The sequence below is a fragment of the Camelus dromedarius genome, chromosome 21 (genome assembly GCF_036321535.1).
Source record: "Camelus dromedarius isolate mCamDro1 chromosome 21, mCamDro1.pat, whole genome shotgun sequence".
Classification (NCBI taxonomy): domain Eukaryota; kingdom Metazoa; phylum Chordata; class Mammalia; order Artiodactyla; family Camelidae; genus Camelus; species Camelus dromedarius.
The window spans coordinates 35,289,849-35,317,722 of record NC_087456.1 but is presented as its reverse complement, the minus strand read 5'-3'; the positions used below and the strand labels follow the sequence as shown (position 1 = coordinate 35,317,722).

Genomic DNA, 27,874 nt, shown 5'->3' with positions numbered 1-27,874 from the left:
CACTTGGTGTGCTTGCAGCCCACACCTCAGATGTCTCAATGCCTCTGTTTCTCCTGGGTGCTGCACCTTCCCCTCTTCTGCGTCCATCTGACTCCTACAGGGGCTTTAAAACCCCAAGTCAGCTGGCTTTACTTTTTGCTACTGTGTCGCTCTGTGTGTATGTTCACATGAAACTTATCACACTGTGTTTTCATCCTTGATCTGAGTACTGGGGATGCATTCCCGCAGAGAGACATCTGGTCAACTCTCACCATTTCTGCTCTCTGTCCAAGGTCTCTGTCTGTGAGGCCGCCCTGATCCCTCTAACAGTCAATATTCCACATTTATGAGAGCACATTTTAACTCCGACTTCTGCTTTTGGGGTTGGCTATGAGCTAAACCCTTGAGTAACTGTAACATTCCCTCGCTCTCTCTGCAGACAAACATGGTGCCAGTCCCCTGTGTTTATTTTTATGACCATATTTGCTTATGCTAGGCACTGCCTACAATGCCTGGGATGCAGCAACTACGTATCCAAGCCTTAGGATTTAAAATCTATCAACCACTTGAATATCTCTGAACCTTCTAGTTTTCACCGGTATGTTTTCCATATTTCTGTGGCTCGTTGTGAATTACCAGTTTGCATGTATGTGTGCGTGCTGTGGCCCACAGATAGAGGCTATGTGTTTTTAAAGCAGAGACCATGACTCTTTTTTTTTCAGTCATGCTCTCCCTGGTGTGGAGCCCAGTGCTTTGCAGCTAGTAAGGATTCAACACCACCGCTACCATGACCCAGAGACTGGATGAATGCCTGTCAGTAAAGCAGCCAAGCCAAAATCTTGGCTTCCCAGACTCATCTGGCCAAAGAAGTTGGCCTCTTCTACCACTAACAGAATTATTCCCATGTGAGGCAAGCTCACCATTTTCCTTTGATCTTTGCGCATCAGGAAGCTTGTCAGATAAAATGTCCTAATAGATTCAATCACGTGAAGTGACTCCCAGCTATGGCGGCGAGCAGACGCGATCAGTACTCAAAAGCTATGCCCAACCCCGTTCTCCCTGGTCTAGTCCACAAGAGAGGCTGGAAAGCTAAAATAGTTTATTTCTTCAAGCCTCCTTCCCACTTCTTTTGGCAGTGGGTACCCCAGGATTTATTTCTGGCCAATTCATGTAAACAAAGTCTCTGGGGAAGTTTTCCATCTCTGAAACAAAAAGCAAAAGCTCACTAGGAAAAATCTCCTCCCACTTTGCCCTTCCTTTTCTTCTTGCCTGGAATGCAGATGAAAAGTATGGATGCATAGCAGCCACCAAGAGACATGAGATGGCAAGCATAAGGACAAAAGCCTATCACACAGAATGGTAGAGGAGACCCAAGGAAAGAGGTTAGTTGCTTAAGCCATCCCTATGCCTCTGTGCTGTCTGTGGATTAAATCCTCCAGATCTCTAGTTGTATATATTTGAACCACTGGTATCTTTCGTTTGCTAGCTCGATACAAAGCTGACTGATACAATAACCTGCAGGACCATTATTGAGCTCTTTGCAGATACCTGTATTCAAGCGAGATCATAGTTAACTTCTCAAGACGAAGGAAAACGAATCTACTCTTTTATAATGTATATTGATGGTGGGCGTATTCATAATCTACCTTGAAAATACTGTTATGTTACGATGACTTTGCTCTTGGAATATTTTATGCCCTTGACCCTTGGGTCTGGTCTAGATAAAATCTGTCCGCATCCTCTCTGTCACAGCCTCTGCACAGTCAAAGGCTGTTCTTACTCTATCTTGTAAAATCAGTGCGCGCTCCTGTGCGCGGGCCCTGCAGGGCCGGCCCTCCCGCAGCTTCGCTGACTCGGCTTCCTCCTGGCTCCCCCACCCGTGCACCGAACTCGACTTCTTTGGCATATTTTGATGTCAACACATGTCCATCAAAATTATAATAAACAGCAAAACATAGTCCCCTACAGAATATGATATTCAAATGGTTATTAAGCTGTTATAAAAGGCAGCAGGAATGATCCAAAGCTGCCCCCCTACCCCCGTACTGGCTCCAAACCCATTCAGATTCAAGCTAACTCTCCAAATTGGAAGACCTGGATTTTTTTCAGGCCTTAACAGGACAAGAGAGCGTTTTTCTTCCTCTTCTCAGCTGCGTGGATACGAGTCTATCACGAAGCCAAAAGGTAAGCTCCCTGCCAGCCCTTCTCCTGGTGTTGGAATTCGCAGGGGCCAGAGGGAGGGGCCCAGGGCAGTGGGAAGACAAGTCCTCGACTGGCCACCTGGCGACCCCTGGGGCCGTAAGCAGCCCCCGATGGGAGATGCGGCCTCCTTTCCCGGCAGCACCAGGGCTTCACACAGGGGCGGGAGTCGCCCTCGGAGGCCGAGATGGAAGCCGCTCTTGGCATGTATCTAAGCTGGCATTTTCCAGGTTTCCAAACTGCATTCGTTCACTCAGTCTCACTAAGGGTCACTCTACTTGACTTTGTTTCCAAGTAACATGACTATTAAAAATTATTAGTTGATTTAAAAAAAAGAAAGAAAGAAAAGACCACCATGGTTCTCTACAGGGAAACAGTTTCTACACTGGGCCCCGATGAGATAGTTCTAAGGGCACAGGAAAATAGCGTGTCCTCGGACCCCTGTTCTCGGACAGGTGGGGCCTGGGCTTTTCTCTACACATGGCATCTTTGCATTGTTTTCTTGCCAACCAAATAATCTACTTTGCTGTTAAAACACTTCACAACTGCAGCAGAATACACAGCCACTTTGAACCAATCGTTCCCCGTTGGTGTGCAGTTCCCTTTCAAATGTGGGAAGATGAGTTGTTCCGCATTTCTCATAGCCAGCTGCAGACACTGGGGAAAACAGAACGAAAACCCACGCTCCCGCCTCAATTATCCACAGTCCCATCTTCTTAGAGCAGCTGAACTTCCATGGATATACATGTAAAACCTAGAGTCGTACTGCCTTAAATTGCATCACGGCCCTTCCTGCTCAGCCCCACGTGTTCTTGCTATTTGATGTTCTGCTCCTTAGAAGACCAAAGGCGTGGGGGCGGGGGGAGGCGCATAGCCTGAAGCTTCAGAAGCATTTATTGCTGTGATGAACTCTTCTGTTTGTGTTCTGCTCTGTCGACAGACAGGTAACCTGATGTCAGGCATAAAGGAATGCTTATTAAAAGGGTACAAGCCTAGCAACGATGATAATAATTACTAACGTGTATTCAATACTCTCTCTGTGCCAGCCATCTCTTCCTGAGTACCTGTGAAGGAGGCCGTTCACAGATGAGGAAACTGAGGCACACAGAGGTGAAGCAACTCTCCTAAAAGATACAGGACGGGGCGGAGCTGCGATTTAAATTGAGGAAGTCTAGGTATTAAAGTCCACATCTAGCCAACCACAAAACTACTCTGTGGCCGATGCGACCCCGCAAGGCCCCCAGGTAAGCCCTGGATTCGGAGGGAGGCTACGTACCTCCAGTAGCCTGGTCAGGGCGTCAGTCATCGGATCAACTTCTGTCATTTTTCAAATTGAAGTGTAGTGGATTTACAATGTTGTGTTAACTTCTGGTGGACAGCACAGAGGCTCAACTATACATACATATATTCATTTCCATATTCTTTTTCACTATGGGTTATTATAAGATATTGAATACAGTTCCCCCCGCTGTACAGCAGGACCCTGTTGTCCATCTCTTCTGCATATAGTAGTGTGTATCTGGACCAACTTCTGACTGAAGTCTCTTTCAACTGTTGCCGGAAGCTTGCAGTGTCTCCACTTCCTCAGACCCAGGACTTTTTCCTTCTACTTCCACAAACCTGCCTCTGCCCCTTTACACTTCACAAGAAGTTTCAGCTTATTTCATTTGATAAAGGAACCTTACAGCTTAAGGTGCTCCTCAGAATGCTATTTTTTCAAGAAAAAGTTGAAGACCACTATTATTCAAATTGTTACCACTACCAGCTTGGTTTGGTTCCATTAAAGGACTGAGAAGAATGAAATGCAGCAAGGGCTTGAGGGGAGCAGGGGTACCCAGCAGGGCTCAGGTCTAAGGAATTCAGAAGTACACAGAGGAAGTGGTGACCAGTCCAGCCCTGCCTGCTGAGCCATTGTGCCGGGCGGGTGTGTCCGTTCTGTGGCAGCGTGATCACAGACTCAGGAGTGCGGGGCATCTCCTAGGCACAGGGACCAGGGGGGCAGGACACGGATGCTCCATTTCCCCCATGGCCCGTGCCCTGGCTGGGGACCGTGGCAGTTCAGCCCCTCCCCCCACATCTGCACAGCAACTGCACAAAGGGAATGGCGAGTCTGGAGCAAGGGCTTGAAATGAAGTCCTAGGAGCTAAAGGAGGACCCATAACTTTCCTAATTGCTACGAAAACAGAGGCAGGCGTGCTAAAACAACAGACACATAACTGCCAGGCAGCTTAGAACACCTGCAGTGTCTGCAAGGCTGTCCTAGAAAAAGGAGAGAGTGACATGGTCGGGGTGTGGGAAGTCACTGGGCGGATTTACAGCTGACAAAAAGCAGGGGTCTCCCGAATAAGGAGAGGATGAATTTCAGAATTTTCAGTCTTCATAATTACCCTTCCCTTTCTTCTCCCTCTCTTCCCACCCTCTTCTGTGCCTCCCGTCGCTTCCAAGTCAACCTCTCCTACCACGACATTCCAGTCTAAAACATACATTGATATGTGTGTTGATTCAAATACAGGCTTACATTTGCATTTTTATATGTTTATCTAAACACACAGCTCCCAGAAAACCCCAAGTCAGAATGACTCTGGTGTGGGATCGGATCTTGGCTCTGCCTCCTGTTGGCTCTGTAACCTCAGACAACTTCCCTAACTTCTCTATGCCTCCCACTCTTATCTATAAAATGGGGTTAATAAATGTGGGTACCTCATAGGATTATTGTAAGAATTAGTGAGTGGATGCAAATACACATGAAATACAGCATCCGGCACATTTCAAGTGCTGAATAGCGTCAGCAGTTTTTGTGATTATTCTGATGGATGTTACTATTAAAATAACCAGTGCTGCAGGGAAGAAAGGCCACCTGCGCGTGGCTGGGTGGGCTCTGAGGTCCCCGGGGCTGCGCATGAGCAGCTGGCCTGCGAGGTTGGATGTGGTGGTTTCTCGGTAGCCGTCCTTTGGAAGATGTATGTTTGCTGAGTCAAAGTACGAGGTCCCTGAGGAGCTGGGTCCAGCCCAGGATAAATAACACACGTTAAGAACAGAACTGAAATCCAGGAGTGTCCAGAAAAGACGAACTCGAGGGCAGAGGGGTGGGGAGGGTGTAAGACAGTACGCCAAGCATAGGAACTTAAGAAAATGCAGGACATTGTTCCCTAAGATTAAATAGTGTAGGTGGGGATACAAGAAATGCATTCAAATAGTTGAAATACCATTCTGTGGAAGAAGGTATTTTATGCTGATGTGAAGGAAAGAATTGTACCCAGTTGACTTAAGCCAGTGGTCCTTAAAGTGTGTCCTGGAGGCCCAAGGGAGTCCCAAGAGCCTTCCGAAATGTCTTCAATAGCACAGGGAGCTAAGTTTAATACTTTGTAATAGCCTATAATGAAAAAGAATATGAAAAGAAATATATATATACACACACACACACATATGTACGCCAGAAATTAGCATGGCACAGTAAACCAACTGCACTTCATAATTTAAAACAGTGTCTTTGAGGTCAAAACTATTTTCACAATACCGAGGTATTTTTTGCCTCTCTTCTCTTTCATTAGTAGAAGACGGGTATCCCAGATGCTATACTGTATCCACTACCACAACAGTAGAAATGGAAAAGCACATATAAGGATAGAGCTGTCTTCACTAAGATGGACATCACAGACACTTGTAAAAACGGCAAACAGTGCCACCATTCTTACTAAACCTTTCTTTTATCATATGTGGTCATTTTTCATGAAAAATGCCATTTATATTGATATAGATTGGGTTTATTCTTATTATTAAATTAATAATAAATAAAAACCGCAAAGTCTCACTCTTTATTTTCATTATGGTAAATTGAGATCTTAACCCACAGAAAGAACAGCTCTTTAGGGTCCATGATGAGGAAGAAGGGAGTTAATTTTAAGGAATGTTTAAGAGGGAGGACTGAGACTAAAAGGTGTGACAAGACTTGGAAACCACAGCTTTTAAATAATTGGGGCTGTTCACCACTCGACAAGGCTTTCCTTTTAAAACAGTAGTCTTAGAAAATATTCAGTCAGGGAGGGTGCTGGCCAGAGGGGCAAGGGCGCTGCCCTTAGTGGCCTCTGAGATGTCCCTCAGCTCAGATGCTGCAGTGCCCTGGCGAGAGAAAATGAAAAGGGAGGCTATGGGGAACACGGCTGTCATGAAGCTGCTGGACGAGCCAGCAGATAGCACGCGGCTATGGGTGGGAGTGTGAAGGTGAAGCCAAATGAACCGCCCCAGCGCCAGGGACGGTGTTTTTTTGCTTGTTTGTTTGATTTTGGCCGATGCACTTTGGATCGCTGTGCGGTAGGTTCCCTGAGAAGGGTCTCGTGAGCCTCTGGGCTCACTGCCAAAGTCACCTGCGTTCCCTAAGGGACCTGTTCCTGCGTGGATGGAGGCTGGTTTCCCTGATGGCTGCACAAGTCTGCCCTGAACATTCCAGCAACTACTTGTTAAGAATTTTTCAAAGAGGAAAATTGATCCAAACACATATGGTTTCTCCTCTAGACTAAGTCGCAGCTGATGACCTGGGTCCTGGTTCTAACATTTGAATCAGCTGCGAAAATACATATATGTATATTTCTGTCCTCTTCCATGCAACTTTATATCAAAATTTAAACACAGCTGCACCAAAGACACATGTGCAAACCACATGAATGCAGTTCCCAGGAAGGAAATGCAAATGATGATAAGCAAATAAAAAAAAAACACAATAAAAATCAAACCCAATGCAAAATAGACATTTTAAGGAACACCAGTTGCACCTATAAAATTAACACGTTTGAAAATGACACAAATAAACTCTGGCAAACGTCTGTGAAAGGGAACATGCACACGTTGCCAGGAGGAGCCTGGGGAAGAGACTGCCTGAAAAGCCAGCCGCTAACACGCCTGAAGAGACCGAGCACCTCCCTGGCTCTTGGCACAGGGACTCCAGGCCGCGAGCTCTGTCTCGAAGAACTGCTCGCGCACTTACGGACAAGGGCTTCTGAACAAGTATGCGCATGCTGAAGAAAAGCTGCCCAAATGTTCTCCTTTGACAGCAAATTAATAACCTAGTTCCACAGGAAAAATTAAATGAGAAAACCCTTCAGGACCAGATGGGCTTGGTCATCAGGTATCCGCTGCCCGTGTGCATCCTCAGACAGCACCTGTCTGGTCTCAGAATAAGCGTGGGGTGCCTCTGTGCCTCCGCCGTGGAGCACACAGGAAGCCTCTGTGGGGAAAGGCCACCCATCTCCCGTCACTGCTGTGTCTTCTGTCCCCTGACATGGAGTGACACGTACATTTGTTGAGGATTTGTAGGAAATGTAAGCAAATGATGGCTCTGATATAGTACATATCTCGTGATGACAGACAAGACAAGAAAGCAGAGGTCAAAGTATGAGGACACTGGTACTTCCTTCTTAGAGATGGAGGACTTGTGTGGACCAGCTGTAGGCCCAGGGGTCTGTACTGGTCCATCTTTTTTTTCCAATTGAAGTGCATTTGGTTTACAATGTTGTGCTAATTTCTGGTGTACAGAATAGTGATTCAGCTACACATAAGTATATATATATATATATTTTTCATATTCTTCTGTATTACAGGTTATGTTCATAGCAGCACTATTTACAATGGCCAAGAAATGAAAGTAACCTGAATGTCCATCGACAGATGACTGGATAAAGAAGATGTGGTATATCTATGCAATGGAAAACTACTCAGCCATAAAAAATGAAATAATGCCATTTGCAGCAGCATGGATGGACTTAGAGATGATCACACTAAGTGAAGTCAGTTGTGCACTGGTCCATATTAATCTGCCTCTGAGTTTCTAACCTTAAGAAAATACAATCTCACCTCTCCAAATGTGTATATTTTACTTGAAATAACTTGGTCCTTTATTTTCAGTTCACCATTAAGACTTGTAAAAAAATGTTCTGTTGTCAGCTCTTGTCTGGGAAGAATATCATTGTTCTCACTTATCACTGTGAAGGCAGAACACTCTCTACCAGGGCAGAAATTTCCCTGTAAGGTAGGACCACATTGGTTCTTTGACTCGAACTTCTCAAATGGTTAGAGTGAAAAAAAAGCTTTTCCTTTGAGAGACTTTTACTCCAAAGGGAAGAGAGAGCTGGGTTTCTTTTCTGATTAGTATGAAAAACTTCCAGACAACTATGCCATGGTCTCTAACATCTCTGCAGGGGGCCTGAATTATCACAACTTTCTAGAAGCTTGCATCAGGGCAGAAGGGCAATCCCACAGTCTGGCCGTGTATGTGTGTGTGTGTGTGTGTGTGTGTGCTTGTGTGTGTTTCAGATGGATATGTTTTATTTAGCATCCCCAGGTAACAGATACCAAAGTGTTAAAGCATTGTTTTTTTTTGGGGGGGGGGCGGTGGAGGGTGGTGAGAGGGACAGGAAAGGGTGGAAGGAGCACAGAAAACTTGCTACTTTAATCTGTAAGAGATAAAGCAAAAGGACATGGACCACTTCATGTGGAAGGAATATTTTTCTCATATACTGGGGATTGGTCAGTCACGGTAAACATTCCGGGGTCTGCACGTCATTCTGTCTCGGGGATGTAAGGCGTCCACGTATTGTGGTTTTTTTCATGGGTACAGTTATTCAAAGTGCACACTGCCTTATTTCATCCCCTCCTGATATAAGAAAATAACAGAATAAGATAATACACAAGCTCAGTAGTCACCGTGTTCCTATCAGGATATCAGTCCTCGGTGTCAGTGTCTCTACACAAAACAGTGTGAAATATTCACAGGGGAGGGTCCAGGTCAGTGGCAGAGCATGTGCTCAGCATGCACAAGGTCCTGGGTTCAATCCCCAGCACCTCCATTAAGTAATAAATAGATAAACCTAACTATCTTGCCAGAAAAGAAAAAAATAGAAAGAAAATAAAATATTCCCATGATAACAAGTTACCTCGAAGAGTTGTAAGGGTTCATGAGTTCATTCATTTGCTGCGATTTCGACAAATGTATGTTTGAAAGCGGTTCTCTAATGCTGGGCACTGAGGATACAGGCAAGGAGAAGTCCCTCCTTAGGGGACCTACAGTATTGAAGGGAGAAGGTAAAAAGTAGGTGAGGAGAGGCACTGAAGTGAGACAGGGGTCAGAAGGACGGCCCCCGGCACGTGGGGTGGCTGAAATCTACATGCTTATCAACCTCTTCCCTAAAAGTGAGAAAACTGGGCTACCCCACAGGCTGGTTACCTGGATACAGTTTAGTGTAACGCATTCATCGAGTATCTAAACATAATAAGACTATTTCTGGATAATTGTGGAAGAGATGCTACCAGTGCTTATTTTTATGGAGCACGGAGGGAGCCAGGCAACAAGAGACCGACAAGAAGGCCTTCCGGATGAGGGCAGGGAGGTGACAGCGTACAATGCTGAAGGGGTGGAGGGTAACCAAGGCCCTGCCGCGGACAGGCAGAGCTGAAACGGGCATGTAGCAAGAACGGACTTTCCTCTCAGACTTCTGGTATTTCCATTTGACTGGAGATTGGAAAAAAAAAAAAAAAAAAACACAGAGCAAAAGTTTTCTCACAATGTTTTGCAACTTCTGCTTCTGGATTCAGTCAGAACCCGGAAGTAGCAAGACAGTTGAAAATGAAAACATTGCTTATTTTTCTTAAATGACAATTGATTTTTTTAACCCACAAAACTGGGTATACGTCATTCAGATATGTTTGGGATTGGGGGTAAATATCTATAATGAATCTATTTTTATTTTTTTTATTTTAATTTTTAAAATTTTAACCTGGGGAGAAATAAAATCTCACTTGTTTGACTCCAATCTAAACAGAAAATAGTACAACTTATCAAAGTTGAATTTCTTTAATGAAAAAAAAAAAGAGAGACAACTGAGGAACTAGCAGGCTGGTGAGAATATTCAGTATCAGGAAAAGTTTTTTCCTCCATTAGTAGACTTGGAAAAACTTAATTTTCTGGAAAACTGATTGTCAACACTATGATGAGGAATACAATCCACGTAATTTTTCTCTGTTCTAATAACCAAATGTTTTGGTTATCAGCCCAAACTTTGCTTCCCTGGAAAAAGAGAGATCAAAATCTTGATTCTGGATATTCATATAGCTGTATACAGTAGGTGCAAAATGATCTCAATGCCAACATAGGCTGCATTTAAAATGCTCTATAAACAGAAGACACAATTTAAACAAAATTGGTTTTCCCCCTCTAATTGCATCTCCTTGTCTTGTGCATTTTGCTGTTCCTTCTCGACAGAAGTCTGCCTACTTAAACAATTTTTAGTCACAGGATGTGGCTGCCTCAATTTTTATCTCCATCTGGCACAGCATCACCAATCCATCCGAGCTCTCAGCTCCTACTTCACAGCACCTAAACTTTCCCTGTGCCCCTGCCCCCCTCCCCACCGCCACGATGCGCATTTCTTGCAAAACAGTCGGTCATAAGTCAGGTATAAGTCAGGAAACTTCCTCGGGGCCTGGCAGCAATGAATAGCCAACAAAGTGACCCCGGGGAGTGCAGCGGTGGGGTGGGGGGCCCCTCAGAAGAGCATCCGGTGCTGAACAAGGGTCCGATGCCCCTTAGTAGCGACTGCACACGCGCTGCTCTGAATCAGATGCTCATGTTGTACTGGCAGGTATCTGGATTTGGGGGCGGGGGGTGGGATGAGGATGGAGGAGGCAAAGAAAGGGAAGCAACCATATCCTTCCATTAAAAACCTGAGGATAAGAGGTGTCTCTTTCTTCCCTGCACAAAAGATGAAACTCCGTCTGTGACCCTTTTCCCTGTGAAACACTTAATGTTTGTTCTCACAGATCTTACCAGAAACAACTGCCCTTCGTGGTCTAAGTGATCTTAGAAAGGAACCTGGCTGGTGGACATCTATGACTGAACGTGGGTCCCTATTAATCTATGAAATAATGACTGACTTGTTGTGCCCTTTGGACACCTGGTAAAAGCACAGATAATTTTTACTTGAAAAGAACATTATGCCACTTCTGCTGAAGAAACTTTTGCATTGTTCATTAAGCCTTCTTAAACCTTTCCAATATTTAAGATCTCATTGCTATGATAAGATTCTCACCTGTGAGTATTTCTGAATATTTTAAGTTGCTAAAAAATATATGTCCCTTTTGGTCACTGTAAACTGTACCCAACAAACTTCCTGGTGATTAACACTCTGTGAGTCTTTTCTGGTGAAGCAGCATCCAAGAATTAGGCACGTGTCCAGAATTGCACAACATCAGTGCTGGGTGAGTCCCAAAGAAATGATTTCAACTAAACCGCAACTTCTCAAGGAAGGTGGTGAGAACTGGCAATTTTGCCCTCAAGGGACATTTGGCAATGCCGAAAGGCATTTTAAGTTGTCATGAACTGGCCAGGAAGGAGGGGTGGGGAAGGGGCATGACTGCGTCTGGTTTGTGAACGCCAAGGGTGCTGCTAAACATTGTGCAGGGCACAAGACCACCCAGTTCTCCCGCCCCAAACCTCAATCATGCCCAGGCTGAGGAAGTAAATGGGCAGTTCATTTCACTGAAGAGGGAACTGACGCTTGAAGAAATCAAGTGACTTATCCAACACCACACCTCAGAGTCTCAGTCTAGGGCAAAGGAACTGGTGATCAAGTCAAGATTCAAAACTTGTCCTGGAACATCTAATCTGATACTCATTCCGTTCTGTCAGGCAAATGGCTAAGGACCTCGTGATGTGGTCCAGGAGGAACTCTGGACCAAGACCCCTCATTTTTGGTAAAACATAGGACAAATCACTAAATGTTCTTGAGTTTCAGTTTTTTCCATGTGAAATAGAGGAGTTAACACAGATGATTTGGAAAGTCTTATCATTCCTTTAAAATTTTATCAGTGTGTAAATAACAATGCCTTACACTTACAATAGCCTCCAAATTCCCAAACTCCCTTTCTCTTTCTGCTTAAGCTCCTCTAGGAATCCCAGCCCGAAAAGGAGCAGGAAATATTGCTGCCAGTTCAACACAGAACAGTGTCTTGACCAATATTTGACTCTCAGGAAATAGCAAAGAGCATAATAAAATTCAAAGGCACCATCTCAAAACAAAGTGACAGGAATAGAAGGCATCCTCCTTGTCCATGATTTTAATAGGAAGACAAGTTCTCCTGGTCCTTTTATATCCTGACATAGTAACTTATTTTGACTACATACATGCAACATAAGGAAAATAAACACAAAAGAAAATGAATGACATAAGCAGCAAGGTGTTGTTACTGAATTAATTGAATTTGTTTGACAGATGCAGCCCATTGATGTATTTCCTGAGATGAAAAGTTCTCCAAAGCATTCGTGGGTCTATAATTTGTTCTTGGTAATTTTAATATTATAGATAAGAAAAATTAACCAGTGTTTGACTGATTTTCATCTCCACACTCATACATTTAGCACGAGAGAGGGACCGAAGTTACTGGTTATGTGCTGTATCTTGAAGAATAAAAAGTTCAGTAGATTAAAGGCTACCATTGTAAAACAGAGCAATAGGTGAAAAGAGAAAATGTATATAAATTTGGGGGAGGAGGTACCATGTAACCCCTAAGTTCTAATCTTAAATCCTCTTTCATTATAAAACCAGCATGAGAAATTTTAGAGGTCAGATGGTTGTTTCATTCCACAAGCTAATTTTTTTAATCAGAAGAAACTAAGCTAGCTTTTTTTTTTTTTTTTTTTGGCAGAAAAAGAATTTTAATCTCGCCCATGTGCCATCATTATCGTTAACCTCTGGACTTTTTAACATTTTGATGGATCTTAAATCCATTAACACTCCCCAGGGAAACATCTGTGGCCCTAATCCCTTTCAGAGTGGCTCTTACTATTGTTTTCATAAGGAACTTAAAATGTATTTAATAAAAAAAGAGAGCCATTGAAAATTCTATAGTGCACTGTGTGTTAAAACAGTAGATACGAAAACCATGTCAACTTTGTCAGCAAACGTGAAGCATGTGTATCTGCAAGAAAGGACGATTAGGAAAGTCAGCGGAAGGAAGTGTTTTCTTGCCCATCAGATCCAGATGTTCAGCCTGTGAAATGGAAGCCTGGAGTGAAAGGCGAGTTACGGTGTCTGATATCCTTCAGAAGTGCTACTTCTGAGAAAGTTCCTGGGCGAGGAAAGCCAGCATAGATTTTTAAATGAATTCTATCTTACATTTGATTTAGAAGACTCGTAGCACTATTTTCTACATTAAATAAGGAATGGAATAAAGGGTGAATTAAAATAAAAGGCACATGAATTTTTTTCAGAGACAACATTATGCAAATCCTTGGATTTAAAATGTAAATCTCTACTCTTTTAGCAAAAAAATAGGTCTATGACAAGCATTTTCTTTTCATAAACTGATAAAACAGATACCAGAGCAAAGACTCCACAAAACCACAGCTTAGTGGGCTGCACTGATTTTTTTTTCTTTTCTTTAGCCCATTGCTTTTTAGCAAATACAGATGTTTCTAGAATAGTTTAATTACAAAATAGGAGTCCACGTTGGCAGTGGCTGAACAGTCCTTATTTGTATATTTTGATTTAAAGATTAATATGCACACCCTGTCTTGCTTTTTAAATCAAGATTTCAACTTTTATTCCAGTTCTTCAAGGAGAAGCTAGCGGTAACAGCGACAGCAGAGCTGGGACTCCTTTGTGGTTTTCCAAATGCTTGCGTGAAGGATCCCTGATCTGGCTGCATTCCATTACACTTTGTGAAGTGCTTTCCTACTCATTTTCTGTAATCGCCCCGTCCTTGGAAACATAAATATTAAAATTTAGTTTAAGAGAAGGCGTTCTATTAAGGATAACGGAAAGGTCATCCTGGACTCCTCAAGCATAATGCATTTTTACTGTTGTTGCTTTGAAAATTGCCTAATTAAGATAGATGGGGGAAATGTGTATAGTTAAATTGATGATAACAGAAAATATCTTTAGCTTTACAATGCTCCTGAAAAACAGAACGTGAGAAAACTGGCACCGTTTCCACGTTTGACAGCTAGAGGCATTTTTATTGGTATTTGCCCATCTTTGAAGTTCTCCTTGGTTGTATCTGATTTGCTCCCCAGCAGACTGAGGTCCTGGCCTCTGGTCTCTCACCAGCCACACCCCGCAGCCCCCCGGCCCTGCCTGCCAGCCGCCCTCGGCACAGCACCACCTTCTAATCCTAGAACAGGGGTAGTCTTGTATTTCAAAGGCTTTGGCGATTTTCCGCTGTGGGTCACCCTGAGAATGATCTTCCTCTGAGTGAACCTCTCTCTCTTGACCCTGCAGATGGACTTGTGGGTCCCATCGGTTCTCAAGTTACCAGGGAGCAAGCGGGCATCGCAGCTCATCACGTGGAAAGGATGCGGGTCCTCTTACTTTGATGGAAAGTCATCTCCTTCATGCTAACATTTATCCTTGGAACAATGGCAAATAAAGGGATATTTGCTTTGTAATTGAGCTGATGCATCTGAAAATGGATTTTTTTTTTCTCTCCCTCCAACTTACAACCAGATAGCTTTTCTGCATGACAGCAGCTCTGCTTTCTGATTCACTGAGGACAGAGCCACACACACGATTATCCGTCTCCCACAGGCTAAGATACTGCTTGTAATAAGCTGGTCCTCCTGCTCCCCCTCCCTCCGCCGCTCTACCCGCCCCACCACCTTGCACACACGTGGGATGTACCAGGTGTGCTTACACTCGGCTTTATCTCTGTGTGAAAATGCAGCAGGGCCAGGAGAGAAAGCGAGCTGCACAACCTTCCCCCCTGCTGAGCCTTTTCGGCACAATTTCATTATTGAGATTACAGCAAACTGCCAAAACATTCGATGTGCCCCTTTTTCAGCTTAAGCAAAACACCACAACACAGACACATTCTCCTTTTCCTCACTGGCTATGCCCTCTCTCTGTCTTTTCCTACGCCCTCCTTCCAGCCCCTTCAAATAGGAAATGTCCCAGGGCTCAGGAGTGGGCTCTCGTTACGTCTTCATCTGAACATTCTTCCAATTCGGTCACATTTATCCCTTGGCTTTAAACCCCTCTGTACATAGTGGCTTCCAAAGTCATGGCTCCAGTCAAGACCTAATGAGCCCCAAACTCAACTCCAGCTGAGTTCTAGACACTTCTAGGTGGAGGTCTAATGAGAATTCAAGCATTAACATGCACAAAACAGACCCTTGACTGTCTAAGTCGCTCTGTACAACTTCCTGCTTCTCCTCCCCACAGCCACTTCTCCAGCTCCTGTGAGTCTGCCCTTTCTTTTACTGTCAACACTTGGTCCAGATTACCACCGCCTTCTCCCTTCCACCAACTCAGCTGGCTTCTAACTGGTCCCCAAGCTTTGTCTCTCTCCCCGTCTGCCCTCCTCACACCAGCCAGAGCAGTCTCTTCATGCAGAGAAGAGAGTAGGTCCTCCTGTGCTTAAAAATGCCAAGCGGCTTCGTCCTCTCCCACTCAGGGGGACTCCAAGCTCTCCCCACCCCCAGCAGGCCCTGCTGGACCTGCCTTTTCTGGCTGTGTCCCCGCTTCCCCGCTCGCCACTCAGCCTCCACCCGCCATGTTGCAAGCACCGTTCCTCCTCTCTGTGCCTTGAACCCGCCAATTTTTTTGCTTTTTCCTAAGGACCTCTGCACCTGCCAGCGAAGAAGCTCACATGAAACTTCACACTCCTGTCAGCCAACCGGTCGCTTAATGACCCTTCTCCAGAGAGGTCTTCCCTGACCACTCTGTCTAAGCAGCCCTCGCCCAGCCTGGCTGGTCTCTGTCCAACCACACTGTTTCATTTCACAGCACTTGCCGACGTCTGGAACTTCCTCAGTTACTGATCTGGGTTTCTTCTCTCTCTCTCGCTAGGAGGGAAGCTGCATGGAAGCCGGTATCTCTCCTGGTGTCTGTACCACTGTGTCAGCACTTAGAAGAGCAGGGGCTCGAGGAACAGGGGGAGCAATGAGTAAATCTGCTCATTTAACACGACCACTGTTACTCCCATTGTACAGATAACGAAGCCAGGGATTCAAAAGGTCATTTTCCGAATGTTCCCTAATTGGAAAGCTTGGAAGGGAGTCTGGGCAAGATTCCAAAGACTAATTTCTCAAGCGCTTTCAAAGCAGAGCTCGTCTGTGTCCAGCGTTCCTGGCGTCGTCTCTTGACATCACTTTCATCCATCCCCTGACCCTTTTCTTCTCCTCACCTCCCTCCCTCGTATCATCACTTCCTCTCAGAGTCAGAACTCTGCCCTGGGGTCTCTGCTTTATTGATTTTTTCTTAGCCACTGGACACCTTGCCCATGCCTGAAGTATCAATAAGGCAGCTCAAAACATGTTTTAAATGAATCGCTAAAAAGTAGGAAGACAGTGTGTATTAGGCATAAGCTAAAATCTTAGTTTAGAAACAAAAGCAGGCTTGGAAACCCAAGTCTAAGAAGTCTGTGTGGAACACGTGGCCTGAATTATCTGACTGGCAACCCGTGTTTTTTATAGTAAGCGAACAATCAACATTGTTCCTTTACTTTCCCTTAAGTTATATCCATCTTGTTCCTGGAGTAGAAAACGGTCTACCTGATTCATTTACTATGCCTTCTGGATGACTATGAAAAGATGATCTGGTGTCTACACTTCCTGGAATAAGATGAGAACCTCATATATTTTCCATGATCAAAGCCTTTAACAAAGGTCAAGTTACTTCCCTTGTGTTTCAAAAACAAAACAAAAAAATTTGAGATACTTTGGTAAATTATTCAATGGTTTTCACTTTATGTAATATCAAAAACAAATTAGGTCAGGGAAAATCCATGATTTTCATCTTATCACTCACCTCGAGGCAGACTCGGCCCTGGGCTTTGTCAACCTCTTCCCCAAGGTTATGGCAACACATCACTTTTGCATTGTTAACATGGCATCAGCGTTCACAGTGAAGACAACTTAATCAGAGATGTCTTTTTGCTCTTTAAAAGAGACACATGGTCTCAGGCCTTGCTAAAGATATGGAAATGGCTCAGGGAACAATGGTTCACTCATGCAGCTAAATCAAGTGGTTGAGGATTAATGCATGTTTCACACAAGTGACCTCTACGAAACCACCAGCTGCCCATCAGTCTTGGTGCGATCTGCCCACCGTCATGGCGTCCTGGCCTCAGTTACCTGGTTATTAAGCTGCCCACTAGGAAGGCTGGGAAACAATAGAGCCAGAATCAGAGAGACTCAGCACGGACTCTCAGCCCTCACCCCCCAACTCTCACTCCTCATGAACTGGGGACCTTGGAAAATTACTGTGAAAGATCACTAAAAACAGGAATTTGTTTGTGCGGTGTGTACTTGTGTCTGTGTAAAATTCTCTCCAAGTAAATCTTTTCTTTGCAGTTGAAATAATAAAAGAAAAAGCTAACCAACACAAGCGGGACTGTTGGCTAGTTCCTCGGCCCATCTACCACTTTCATTTACTCAGTGTCCAAGAATCATGTACAGAGCTCAGTGGTGGCAACTCCAGAATTCCTATGACCGGAAGCCTGCCAGAGTGGTCTGGCTGGCGCGGGGCCCTGGGTGGAGTCTGGCCAGAATAGAGTAGTGGGTTATATGTAGATTTTAGAGGAATAATTTATAATTTGTACAGGATTGTGAGCACAAATAGTTATCTGTTGCAAGGTATATTATTATTCTGAGGATGAAGCTTATGGAGAATTTGAAAGACTTCACCGCGCTCCCTCCCTCAGCAGCCCCTGCCATGCTGAGATTATACGATTCACGAGGGAGGACATGGGGTACGGTGTTCCCAACTCATGGGGCCAGGAGAGCACCCGTAAAACATCTGCTCATGGAATGAGTAAGTGAATAAAACAGATTAAGCTAACCCGGTAAAATAAAGTACTCAGGAAGTTTCTAGGTGACGGGTACTGGTAATCTGTGAGATTTTTATTCTCCTACGTACTTATTCCTGTATTTCTCAAGTTGCCTGAAATAATCCCGGTTTACTTAGGAAAAAATAATGGGACATGCAATTTGATACACAATGTGTGATCCAAAGAAAGAAAGAGAGGGGACAAAAAATAAAATAAAATGTTAGCAAAGATGGCACGCATTTTTTTCTTTCTTCTATTCCCTGGAGTTTTCTATCATGTAGAAATTTTACCATAAAAAATTCACCTAAAGCACAGCAACAGCAGGAGGACCACTAAAGTCGTTCTCGGCGAGTTATCAAGCGGTTTCTGCATGCAGGATCGGGCCGCACCGACAGGCCGCGCATTCGATCAGCTCACTGCGGCGTCAGCAGAGGCCCAGTGAAAACTGACAGCAGCTCACCAGCCACTGCGAGAGACAGCCCGGTGAGGGGGTCACCAGCGGGCCAGCCACAGGACCATCAAGTCACAAGAGCAGCCGTCCAGGTGCGAAAGGGGTGGAGGACCAGAAGGCGTGCAGGAGGGCTGCCCAGAGGAGGTGACCTCTGAACTCAATGTGGAATATATATACATATGCATATTCATATGTGGAACTGAAGCAATCATAATTTGCCCAGTTAAAAAATTCTGGAGGGAAGAAAGCACAGTGTGGTCAACAGTTTAGAAGCAGAAAAACATATTTTTGGGAAAATGAAATTTACAAGAGGAGTATGGAGTACTTGCCACAAAGTGACCCCGGAACACAGCCGGAGAGATCTCGAGGGATTCAGTTAGAACCCTGTGTGCCGTGTAACTGCTTTCATTTTCCCTAAATGCAGAGACCGAAGGAGGATGGTCTGACAACTAATTGTGACCTCACCTGCCCTTGTACACTGAGAACATTCAAATCTGTGTTCATCTTTCTATTCACTTTTTGTTCCACCAGTTAGTAAGAAGTTGGCACAAGGTATGTAAGTTAATTAGAAGAACGTCATGCAAATGAATGAGAATTAAAACCTAACAATGCTAGACTATACACAGTCCTATAATCATTTCTCAGGTGTCCCTCGGCTCCCTGAGAAGTAACCCGGACTCTCAAAATCTCAAAGGAAATCTTGCTGAAAGAACTCGCAACCACAAAGTGGATGTTACCAACAGAAGTGCCAACACAAAACAGAAGTAAGAACGGCCAGCGCTGCCCCATCTGAAATTTGACCGAAGTGAAAAATTGTATTGCATAAATTACATTTTATGTAACATTGAAATGCAAAAAAGAAAGAAAGAAAGAAGGCAACAGTGGCTAAAACTGCACACAGGAAATGTTGTTTCTGGCTAAACAGAAACATTTAAACCTTCTTGGGGAATTTAGATGTGTATTGTTTCGCAGGGAAAATCACATTTTAAAAGATAATAACCATAAAGGAAAAGTCTCACAGGCATAAACTATAATCAATAAAATGTGATGTGGGTAAAAACTGATTCATAAATTTATATATATATATATATATAAAAATATATATATATATATATATATATATATTTTTTTTTTTTAGTGGAGGCACTGAGGATTGAACCCAGGACCTCGTGCACGCTAAGCACACAGCTGTACCACTGAGCTGTCAATTGATTCATAAATTTAATAGCAATTGTAAAAATTAAATGAAAATTGATGCTGTTGAACTTTTAATTCAGTAAAATAAAGATAGAAAAATTGGTAATAATTTAATCAGGATACATTAAAATACTCATGGAATTAAACTGGTATAATGGAGGTTTTTGTGTGAAATCTATTTTCAAGGAAAATTCATGAATGTTGAGATATTCTAGTTAAATGTTTATTTTCATAAATGTTGAGTCAAAACACTCTTGAGATCAAAATCCCAGGACAGGATGCTCTCTATCCCACAGGGAGCCGAGGAAGGAGGCGTGTGCAAAGGTGAGTGTGCCTTTTATGAAGATTATCCTAGTAGGGACTGAAGGGAGACGAGATTACAGGCTCTCGTTACAGTAAGAAACAGTACGACTCTAGCCAGGAGCTGTGATGTGGGTGGATCTATAAACTATTTAAGAAGTAGGATCCAGAGTAATTGGAAAATCCCTAAATAGGAGAAACAAAGTTAAAAGATTTCAAAGATCTAGAAGGGTTTATTCCTCTCTCACACAGCCTTAAACTGTCTTCTCAGACTCTCTCAAAGGAAGAGATGAGATGTGGAATCATGTTTCAATGGTAAGGACCTGTGTGTTGTGATTTCATGGGATTACACAAGTAAGATTTACAACTTTGCCAAGCATTTCGCAGTTTTTAAAGTACTTTTGCAAACAGTATACCTTTTAATGCTTACAACACTTTATAGATGAGGAAACTGTACATTAGAGATGGAAAAATGATTTGGATCAAGATAAAAAATTCATAGAATTTGATTTCCGAAATACTTCTCCACTGCAGCTACCATGGTCTTCTCCAACTTGGAATGGCTCCTGCCTCATTTGCTGTGATGTTTAATATTTCTTTTATCAGTAAATAAATCATTGTTGTTTTAAGAGGAGGTATTTAAAATATGACGACCACATTTATTTACGTAGGTGTCTCTAGTGGCAGTAAATTTGTAATACACGAATGGCAATCATCGCTTGAATATTGTTGCATGTAGTTATGACTTTATCAGACTTGCAATTATTTACAGGAGAAACTGAAGTTTTAGTAAAGTAACTTTTTTTTATTGCAGATACTTGGGTCTCATTTTTAACAGGAAATGAGTGGGGTTTTTTTAATCTCTTTTTTTTTTTTTTCAAATAGAGGTTCTGGGGATTGAACTCATGCATGCTAAGCAGGTGCTATACCACTGAGCTAGAACCTTCCACCAAGTGTTTGATCTTTAAACACTGTATACCTATGCACCGTAAAAGCTGTTAAAGTCTGTTTGAGTTTGAGTCTTCAGTAAATAATCTAACAAAAGCATTGATAATCTTGCTGATTATCTTTTCAGAAGTGAATTAACTGAAGACACTATACATGGAATGAAAGAGTCTCAAGTCTTTCACCAGCACTGACTGGTTGTGTCCTTACACTTGTCCTGGCTAAAAAGAGGAAAAAGGTTTTCATTTCTCTGTTTTTGTTTTTTTTTTCTTTCTTGTTTTTGTTGTTAGTCCTGAACACATAATACTCTGTTTACAATAGCCATTCCCCAGACTCTTGACAGACTGAAATTAAAGTAACATTTTGATATATAAAAGAAATACATATTAAAGATTTTAGATGATAATTAGATGTTTTCTAGTCTAAATATTGGCTAGGGCCATGTACACAAAATCTAATGATCATGATAATTTTTATTTCTGTATATTTCAGAATCACATAGAAATAGATATCATATGGTATTGCTAAATGAATAGCCTGCAATATTTTTTTCTTTTTAGACTTTTTTAGTGTTTTATGTATATTGCAATATTTTACTTTTTCTTTATCCTTCCATAAGACTATGATCATCATGCATGCCAAAGTCATAACACTCATCTTTTGGTGACAGGTAACTAGTATGTGCTTGGGTGTCTATACTGGCAGAACGATTTAAATAAGATTGAAAGGAAGTTTAAACTGAGATTAAATTACATTTCCATGGTCTTTTCTCCTGTCTAAATATTCCCATAAACTTGCAAGATTGAGGAAGATCAAAGTTCTGTGGTAATGAATAAGTCCTATCTCTGTACCAGTAACTTACAGCCACATGGTCTGAAAACAAAACCTTGTCTATATTAAAGGTATGCTTTCATCAACAAAGCTAATCTTCCTGACAGCAAATCTCTGCTCTCTCCCTACTCAGACTGAAATGTGTTACCACATTATCTAGTAAGAAATGATGCCCAGATTCCTGGAGACTTTCTGTGAGCATACAGTGCACCTTGCAGGGGCACCACTCTTTCTCTGCCCTTGGAAACCATCCCAGGGCACCACAGCGAGCATTGCCCACGCCAGCACTTGTAAGACTGGCCCTGACCCTGGGTTCTTGTCCCCTGGCTTCATGAGCATCCCCTCCCCTTCTTCCTGTGGAGTCTGGATCTGAAGAACAAAGCTGACCCACCAAATGAAATGCCACCTGCAGGTATGTCCACGGAGTAGGTCACAGACAATTTAGGAACCACATTCTTGAATGATGGCTTTTTAAGAAATCAAGAGGCTTTTTCCGGATAAGAGATAAAGTCAGGAGATACAAGAAGGAAATAGGAACCAAAAAAAGGCAAAACCTATAAAGATCTAGACCCAAAATTATTGTATTTAATCTTGATGAAATTGTCTAACTGCTCCATCTTCCCACTTTGTCTCTGGCTGATTTTTTTTTTTATCTCATGTTTATCCCTTTTCTGTCCTTTTCTTCCTGAAAATGTTCTCGTCCTCCTCCTTCTCCCCCATGACTAGAATCTGCAGTTCTGTCCCAAAATGCCCATTACTTCTTCAGGGCCTGGTAAGAAATCAAGTACAGACGATACACAAAAGCACAAGACAGTTTCTGCCTCCACGAAGGTCCCAATGGCAGTAATGCCCTGATTGGTAAATGATGCCAACAACAACAAGTTGAAACAGTATGTGAAAAGTGACCAGGAAAGGCGATAAAGAGTATACAATTTCAGTGGAGATGTTTCATGGCAAAAGTGATGAAAGAGAATTTTCAAGGGGAAATAGGATTTGCACAGAGCCTCAGAAGTCTTGAGGAAGTGCTGAGAAGCAGCCGGGGGTTGAAACTACCTCCTACTTGTTCTATTTTGGTCAATCATAAAAAAGAAAGAAAGAAAGAAAGAAAGAAAGAAAGAAAGAAGGAAAGAAAGAAGGAAAGAAAGAAAGAAGGAAAGAAGGAAAGAAAGAAAGAAGGAAAGAAGGAAAGAAAGAAAGAAGGAAAGAAAGAAGGAAAGAAAGAAGGAAAGAAAGAAAGAAAGAAAGAAAGAAAGAAAGAAAGAAAGAAAGAAAGAAAGAAAGAAAGAAAGAAAGAAAGAAAGAAGAAAAAAAAATTAAAAAAAAAGATCCCGCCCAGCTCCTGGCCCTGCGCATTGCTGGACTCAGCAGCAATGAGTTTAGCGTGTACACCAGAAAATAAGAAGATATTAGAGGGGCCTTTTCCTCTTTTACTTAATTTTAAAGCTGTGGGTGTGAAAAGAAATACATGTGACTTTGGACAGATTAGGAAACTATTACAATTCTGCCAGTGAAAAGTGATGAAGGCATGAATTAAAGCAACAGCAGTGGGGATGAAAAAGGGAGAAAGATTTTAGAGGTTACTAAAAAATAAAGTGATAGTCCTCAGGGAGCATTTAAATATATATCTCAGATTCTCTCTCTCTTTCTTTTTCTTTTTTTCTTTTTGCAAAAACACAACACAACAAAACAAGATTCAGTTTAGGAAAGAGAGTAGGCTCCACCCCCTGAGGGGTGACACTCTGGAGACAGAGGACCAGGACCATTAATATGCACTAGGTGATGATGAGGAACTCTGAATGCAAGAAACAAGCTAAAACTGGCCAAGGACTGACGCCCACAGAATCCCAATATTTAAAAGTAGGCAGTATGGGGTGGGAAGGGATAAGTTTGGGAGTTTGAGATCTGCAAATGTTAGCCATTATACATATAAAAACAGATAAAAGACAAATTTCTTCTGTATAGCACAGGGAAATCTATTCAATATCTTGTAACAGCCTTTAATGAAAAAGTATGAAAATGAATATGTGTATGTACATGCATGACTGGGACACCGTGCTGCACACCAGAAACTGACACATTGTAACTGACTGTGCTTCAATTAAAAAAAAGTAGACAATAGGGAGAACCAGCAGATCGAGGATAGACAGACCAATACATACACATACATGTACCTGTGTGTGTGTGATGTAACACACACGTAGTACACAGGATCTGTAACTCACACACATGTAACTAGTATGTCTATACACGTGTGTGTGTGTGTGTGTGTGTGTGTGTTTGTGTGTGTACGAACAGGGTGGAAACGTCTACCCTGTCACACTAGTTAGCTGTCCCTGGCGAAAGGACACCAAGCGGCCCAGCACAGAGGGAAGATGCGGCTCCAGCCGAGTGCTCTGACCCTGGGCTCAGTCACAGGGAACCAGGGAGGAAAGGGCGGCAGACCCCTGGGCTCCCCTTATCCTTCCTGTAACAAAGCGCACTTGAAACTCTAGCGACGATGAGGATCCCAGGCAGGTTTGTATCAGGAATACACTTTTAAAAAAATCAGTAAGAAACCATATTCACACCCCCAAGTCTCTACATTGTAGAGAATCCAGAACTTTAACAGCATTGCTCACCAAATTCAATTCACAGTTAGAACTGGACGCCTGTGGTATGCAAGGCAAGGTACATGTTTGTAACACGAGCTGTTTCTTTTCTGTGTAGATGAAAAAATGCAAACCCAGGTCCAGGAAACGGCTCTTAACCGTTATGACTCATAATTCACAGCACTCGTGTACTCATGGCTGTCATGTTATGAAGTGGCAGATTTGCCTGGCCTGGCACCTTTGCTGGAGGCAGAGATCACTCTTCCCTGCCTGCACTCTCAAAACCATCACTGTCCCCTAGAATTATTGGGAAACATTAAACAAAGTGTTGGTTTCCAGTTATCACCGCAAAGAAGCACAAAGCAAAGAGACGACCAACTTTTATGTAAAAATCAACCCGCCGTTGTTCCTGCCCTGGCAAAGCTGAACTTGGGTCTTGACCGGATTTGGATTTTAGAGATTAAATAACACATCTGAGTCGCGCATCAATTTATCCCTTGATGTCTCTCTACCTTTGCCCCTATTTCTTTATGCCTTTAGAACACACAATATAAATTTGATGTCCAGGATTTCCTATACACAATGAACTCAATTTTGACACATTAGAGTAAACATATTCCAACTCATACATTGCTAATAAAAATATATAATTTAAAGGATTAATAACTTTCAAAATTACATATTGAATCACAAAATAGCTCTCAGAACTTAAAAGCATGATAAACAAGATTTGCACACTCAGATAATTATGTCTATATATATTTTTTCAAAAATAAGTGTGTATCAGGAAGACTATCGATGCCTTTTAGAAAAATGTTTGCTCTCAGTATTTATATGAGCAACTGCAGTTAAACTCTGTCTTTCAAAATGAATCTATGTATATTTACCCACTTATTTATAGTATAAATTATTCAGCAAAATTGGTTTAATGGCTTCTAGGTCATTTTACTCTCTCATTTTCATTATAAATTCAAAAATATTTCTTATGGTAAACATTCTTGGTAGACTGAGTTGAAATTTCTATGATGGTTTGCTCTGTGGCCAACAAAATATTTTAGTTTTTCTTTATGTTCATTTAGAAATGTTTTGCAACAGTTCCTGAGTGGGAATTTTTAGTGGAAATTTATTCTGATTTGTGATAATACACAGATTATCACCCTATTAAAATGATTACTCTTTATCATTTTTTGTTATGATAACCAACTTTATCAGAATGACAACTTGATAAACATTTTCTGTCCTGAGACAAAATGCTGTACCTATGTAAAAATTTTTAATCTGTCTCTTCAGTTACAGAAAAGGAAAAAACAAAAAAAAAAAACAAAAAAACACGATCCACACTGCTTTTTACTGTCCTTGGTTACATAAAATGTAAATCAACAATGTAGCACACTCAGAAGACAGCTACTGTCCTGGACCTTTGAGTGGACAGGGAGCGATGGAAAGTCAAAAAGAGATTTCAAAGTGAATTACAAGAAGCAAGATATTTTTTAAAATAATTTTTCCTGTTTTTTAAACTTACTTAGAAATCTACAAAACTACCATTTTAAATATCCTTTCAATAATAAAAAATAACTTTTAGATACTACACCATAAGGAATAATATTAAATATCAACCAAAATACACTCATCGACCCAAACTGAAACCATTCAAGAAATGTCCATTAAATAGACCATAACTGTTCAAAGATCTCAAATTTAACAGGTAGCGGAAGTCCACTTAGTACATTTTCCTATAGAATACAGCATTTGCATGATTCTTAAGAGTTTAAGTATTTTTATCTCGTCAAGGCTGTAATATTTACCCATCACCCAGGAAGGGCGGTGGCCCCATAAGAATTTTCAAAGCAAATAATCATTGCAACAATCATAAGGAACCAAAAACCTTGATTTCAGATACATTCAGTGATAAGAATTCACAAAAAGTGAATATTTAATTAAAATACCTAAGTGTATTATTTTAAATTACCATATAGTGAAGCACTCAATAAAGTTTTTCAGTCACAATCAAAATTTGAGGAAGCAAACTCCTGGTCAGAAAGGAGGAGGGCTTACGTGCAAGCAAAGCCGTATTACGGCTTTTTGGAAAATGCATTGTTTGTTAAAAAAGAAAAAAAACAAAAATATACTTCCTTTGTCATTAGCATCTACTTCTTGCTCAAACTTACGTTTGTGTCATTTCAGGATAAGGTAATAGTGTTGCTTTGGGGATATCCTTGAAGAGTTTGTAAACCAAGATACAGAGAAACAACGTTTGCCTTTTAAATTGCGAGTTCTCGGCCTTTTTAAACAGAAACAATGTGCTCTTCACATTAACAAGCCACCTCTCTCTGAGCTAAAATAACCTTGACCTATATCCAGCGGCTCCCTCACCTCCAGTCACCAACACGCAACTGATTTTTCTATTTCAAACCAATGTCCTTCCGCCAAAAAAAAAAAAAAAAAAAAAGATAATAATGTTAATCAGTAAGCAAGCGTGAGCTGCCTCGTACTCACCTGTAACCAGTGCTGCGGAGTCCAGCAAGGCAACGCCAAATGCCAAGAGTTGAAGCCACAAATACATGGTCATATCTGGAGATCAGCAGTGTTCCCGGGAACCAGCATGCGTCCGTCTGAAAGGCAAAATAATGGTTATCTCCGTAGAAGGTTTTCTCTGTGGAACCGAATCAAAAAATAAAAGAAAGAAACGCGTACGCTGCTCTGGTGTCTTATCAGACGGGGAGCGATTCCGTCCGCTGTCGCCCTCAGAGCTCACCGCCCGCCAGCGGCATGGGCTGCGAGGGACTGCGGCAGATTCGGTTTCACCAAGTTCTCCAAAAGCGCTGCAACGGGGCCTCTTGGCAGGAAGTGGAGAAGGTTGTTCAAAGTCACTGCAAAGGCATCTTACTTCCTCAATTCAAGTAACTAGACTGAGTTAGTAGGCCTTTTAAAACGTTTTCCCTTCAAGGAAGATGTGCCTTAAGTATACAGCTAACACTCCCATGAGGTGGTCATCGTAACTTTTTAAAAGTAACACCTACTCTTCCCCAAAAAATCCACAATATTCTTACTTAAAGATGATAAAACAGAGTCAGCATGGCCCTGACAAAATGGAGGCTAGTGAGATGAAATGCTCACTGAAGTGGTAGAAGATGCCTGTCTTTGTTTTAAAGTGGCCAAAAGAGTGAGTCAACAGCTACCTGCCGGGTTATTTTTGGTGACCAGGGTGCTTTCACCAGCCAGATGGCGGGTTTAGCAGTTAAACCATTTCCCGGGCCAAAGCGTCCTCAGAGAACTTAACGGCTATGCCCCGCATCTTTCCCAGCTCTCCTTTTGGGGCCAGGAGCAGAATCGGAAAGTCACCTCCACTACAGCAAATCCTGCTTCAAAGCAAAGACCGCTCTGTGGCTGGGGGCATTCTTGGTGCTGATGAGGGCGTGAGGGTCATTAAACCAAGAGCTCTCTTTGACCAAAGTTAACTTTTGTTTTTCCCTCAGCAATGTTCTCCCAATCTTTCTGATTAAAAGACAACAAATAAACACACAACGTTCTTCAGGATTCTGATGGTGTTCTTAGTCCATTAATTATGAAA

General features: G+C 42.3%; 1 protein-coding gene and 1 long non-coding RNA gene across 6 annotated transcripts in view; one reads left to right on the top strand and one right to left on the bottom strand.

The window, feature by feature from the left end:
- PTPRC (protein tyrosine phosphatase receptor type C) overlaps positions 1-27,157 on the bottom strand; it is a 102,531-nt gene extending 75,374 nt beyond the window's left edge. For all 4 annotated transcript variants that reach the window (XM_010982197.3, XM_010982198.3, XM_010982199.3 and 1 more), the window contains exons 1-2: positions 26,998-27,157; positions 26,800-26,915 (exon numbers count right to left, since the gene is read on the bottom strand). In XM_010982197.3, coding sequence (XP_010980499.3) covers positions 26,800-26,872 — 73 coding nt within the window. In that variant the 5' untranslated portion in view covers positions 26,873-26,915; positions 26,998-27,157. The remainder of the gene's footprint in view (positions 1-26,799; positions 26,916-26,997) is intronic.
- LOC135318805 (uncharacterized) lies at positions 158-8,075 on the top strand. 2 transcript variants are annotated; one of them, XR_010377182.1, is made up of 3 exons: positions 158-2,163; positions 3,225-3,422; positions 7,773-8,075. It is a non-coding gene; the product is annotated as an uncharacterized LOC135318805 (long non-coding RNA). The 2 variants fall into 2 exon arrangements; XR_010377181.1 differs by lacking the exon at positions 158-2,163 and adding an exon at positions 2,842-3,122.
- Positions 27,158-27,874: the final 717 nt, after the last annotated feature.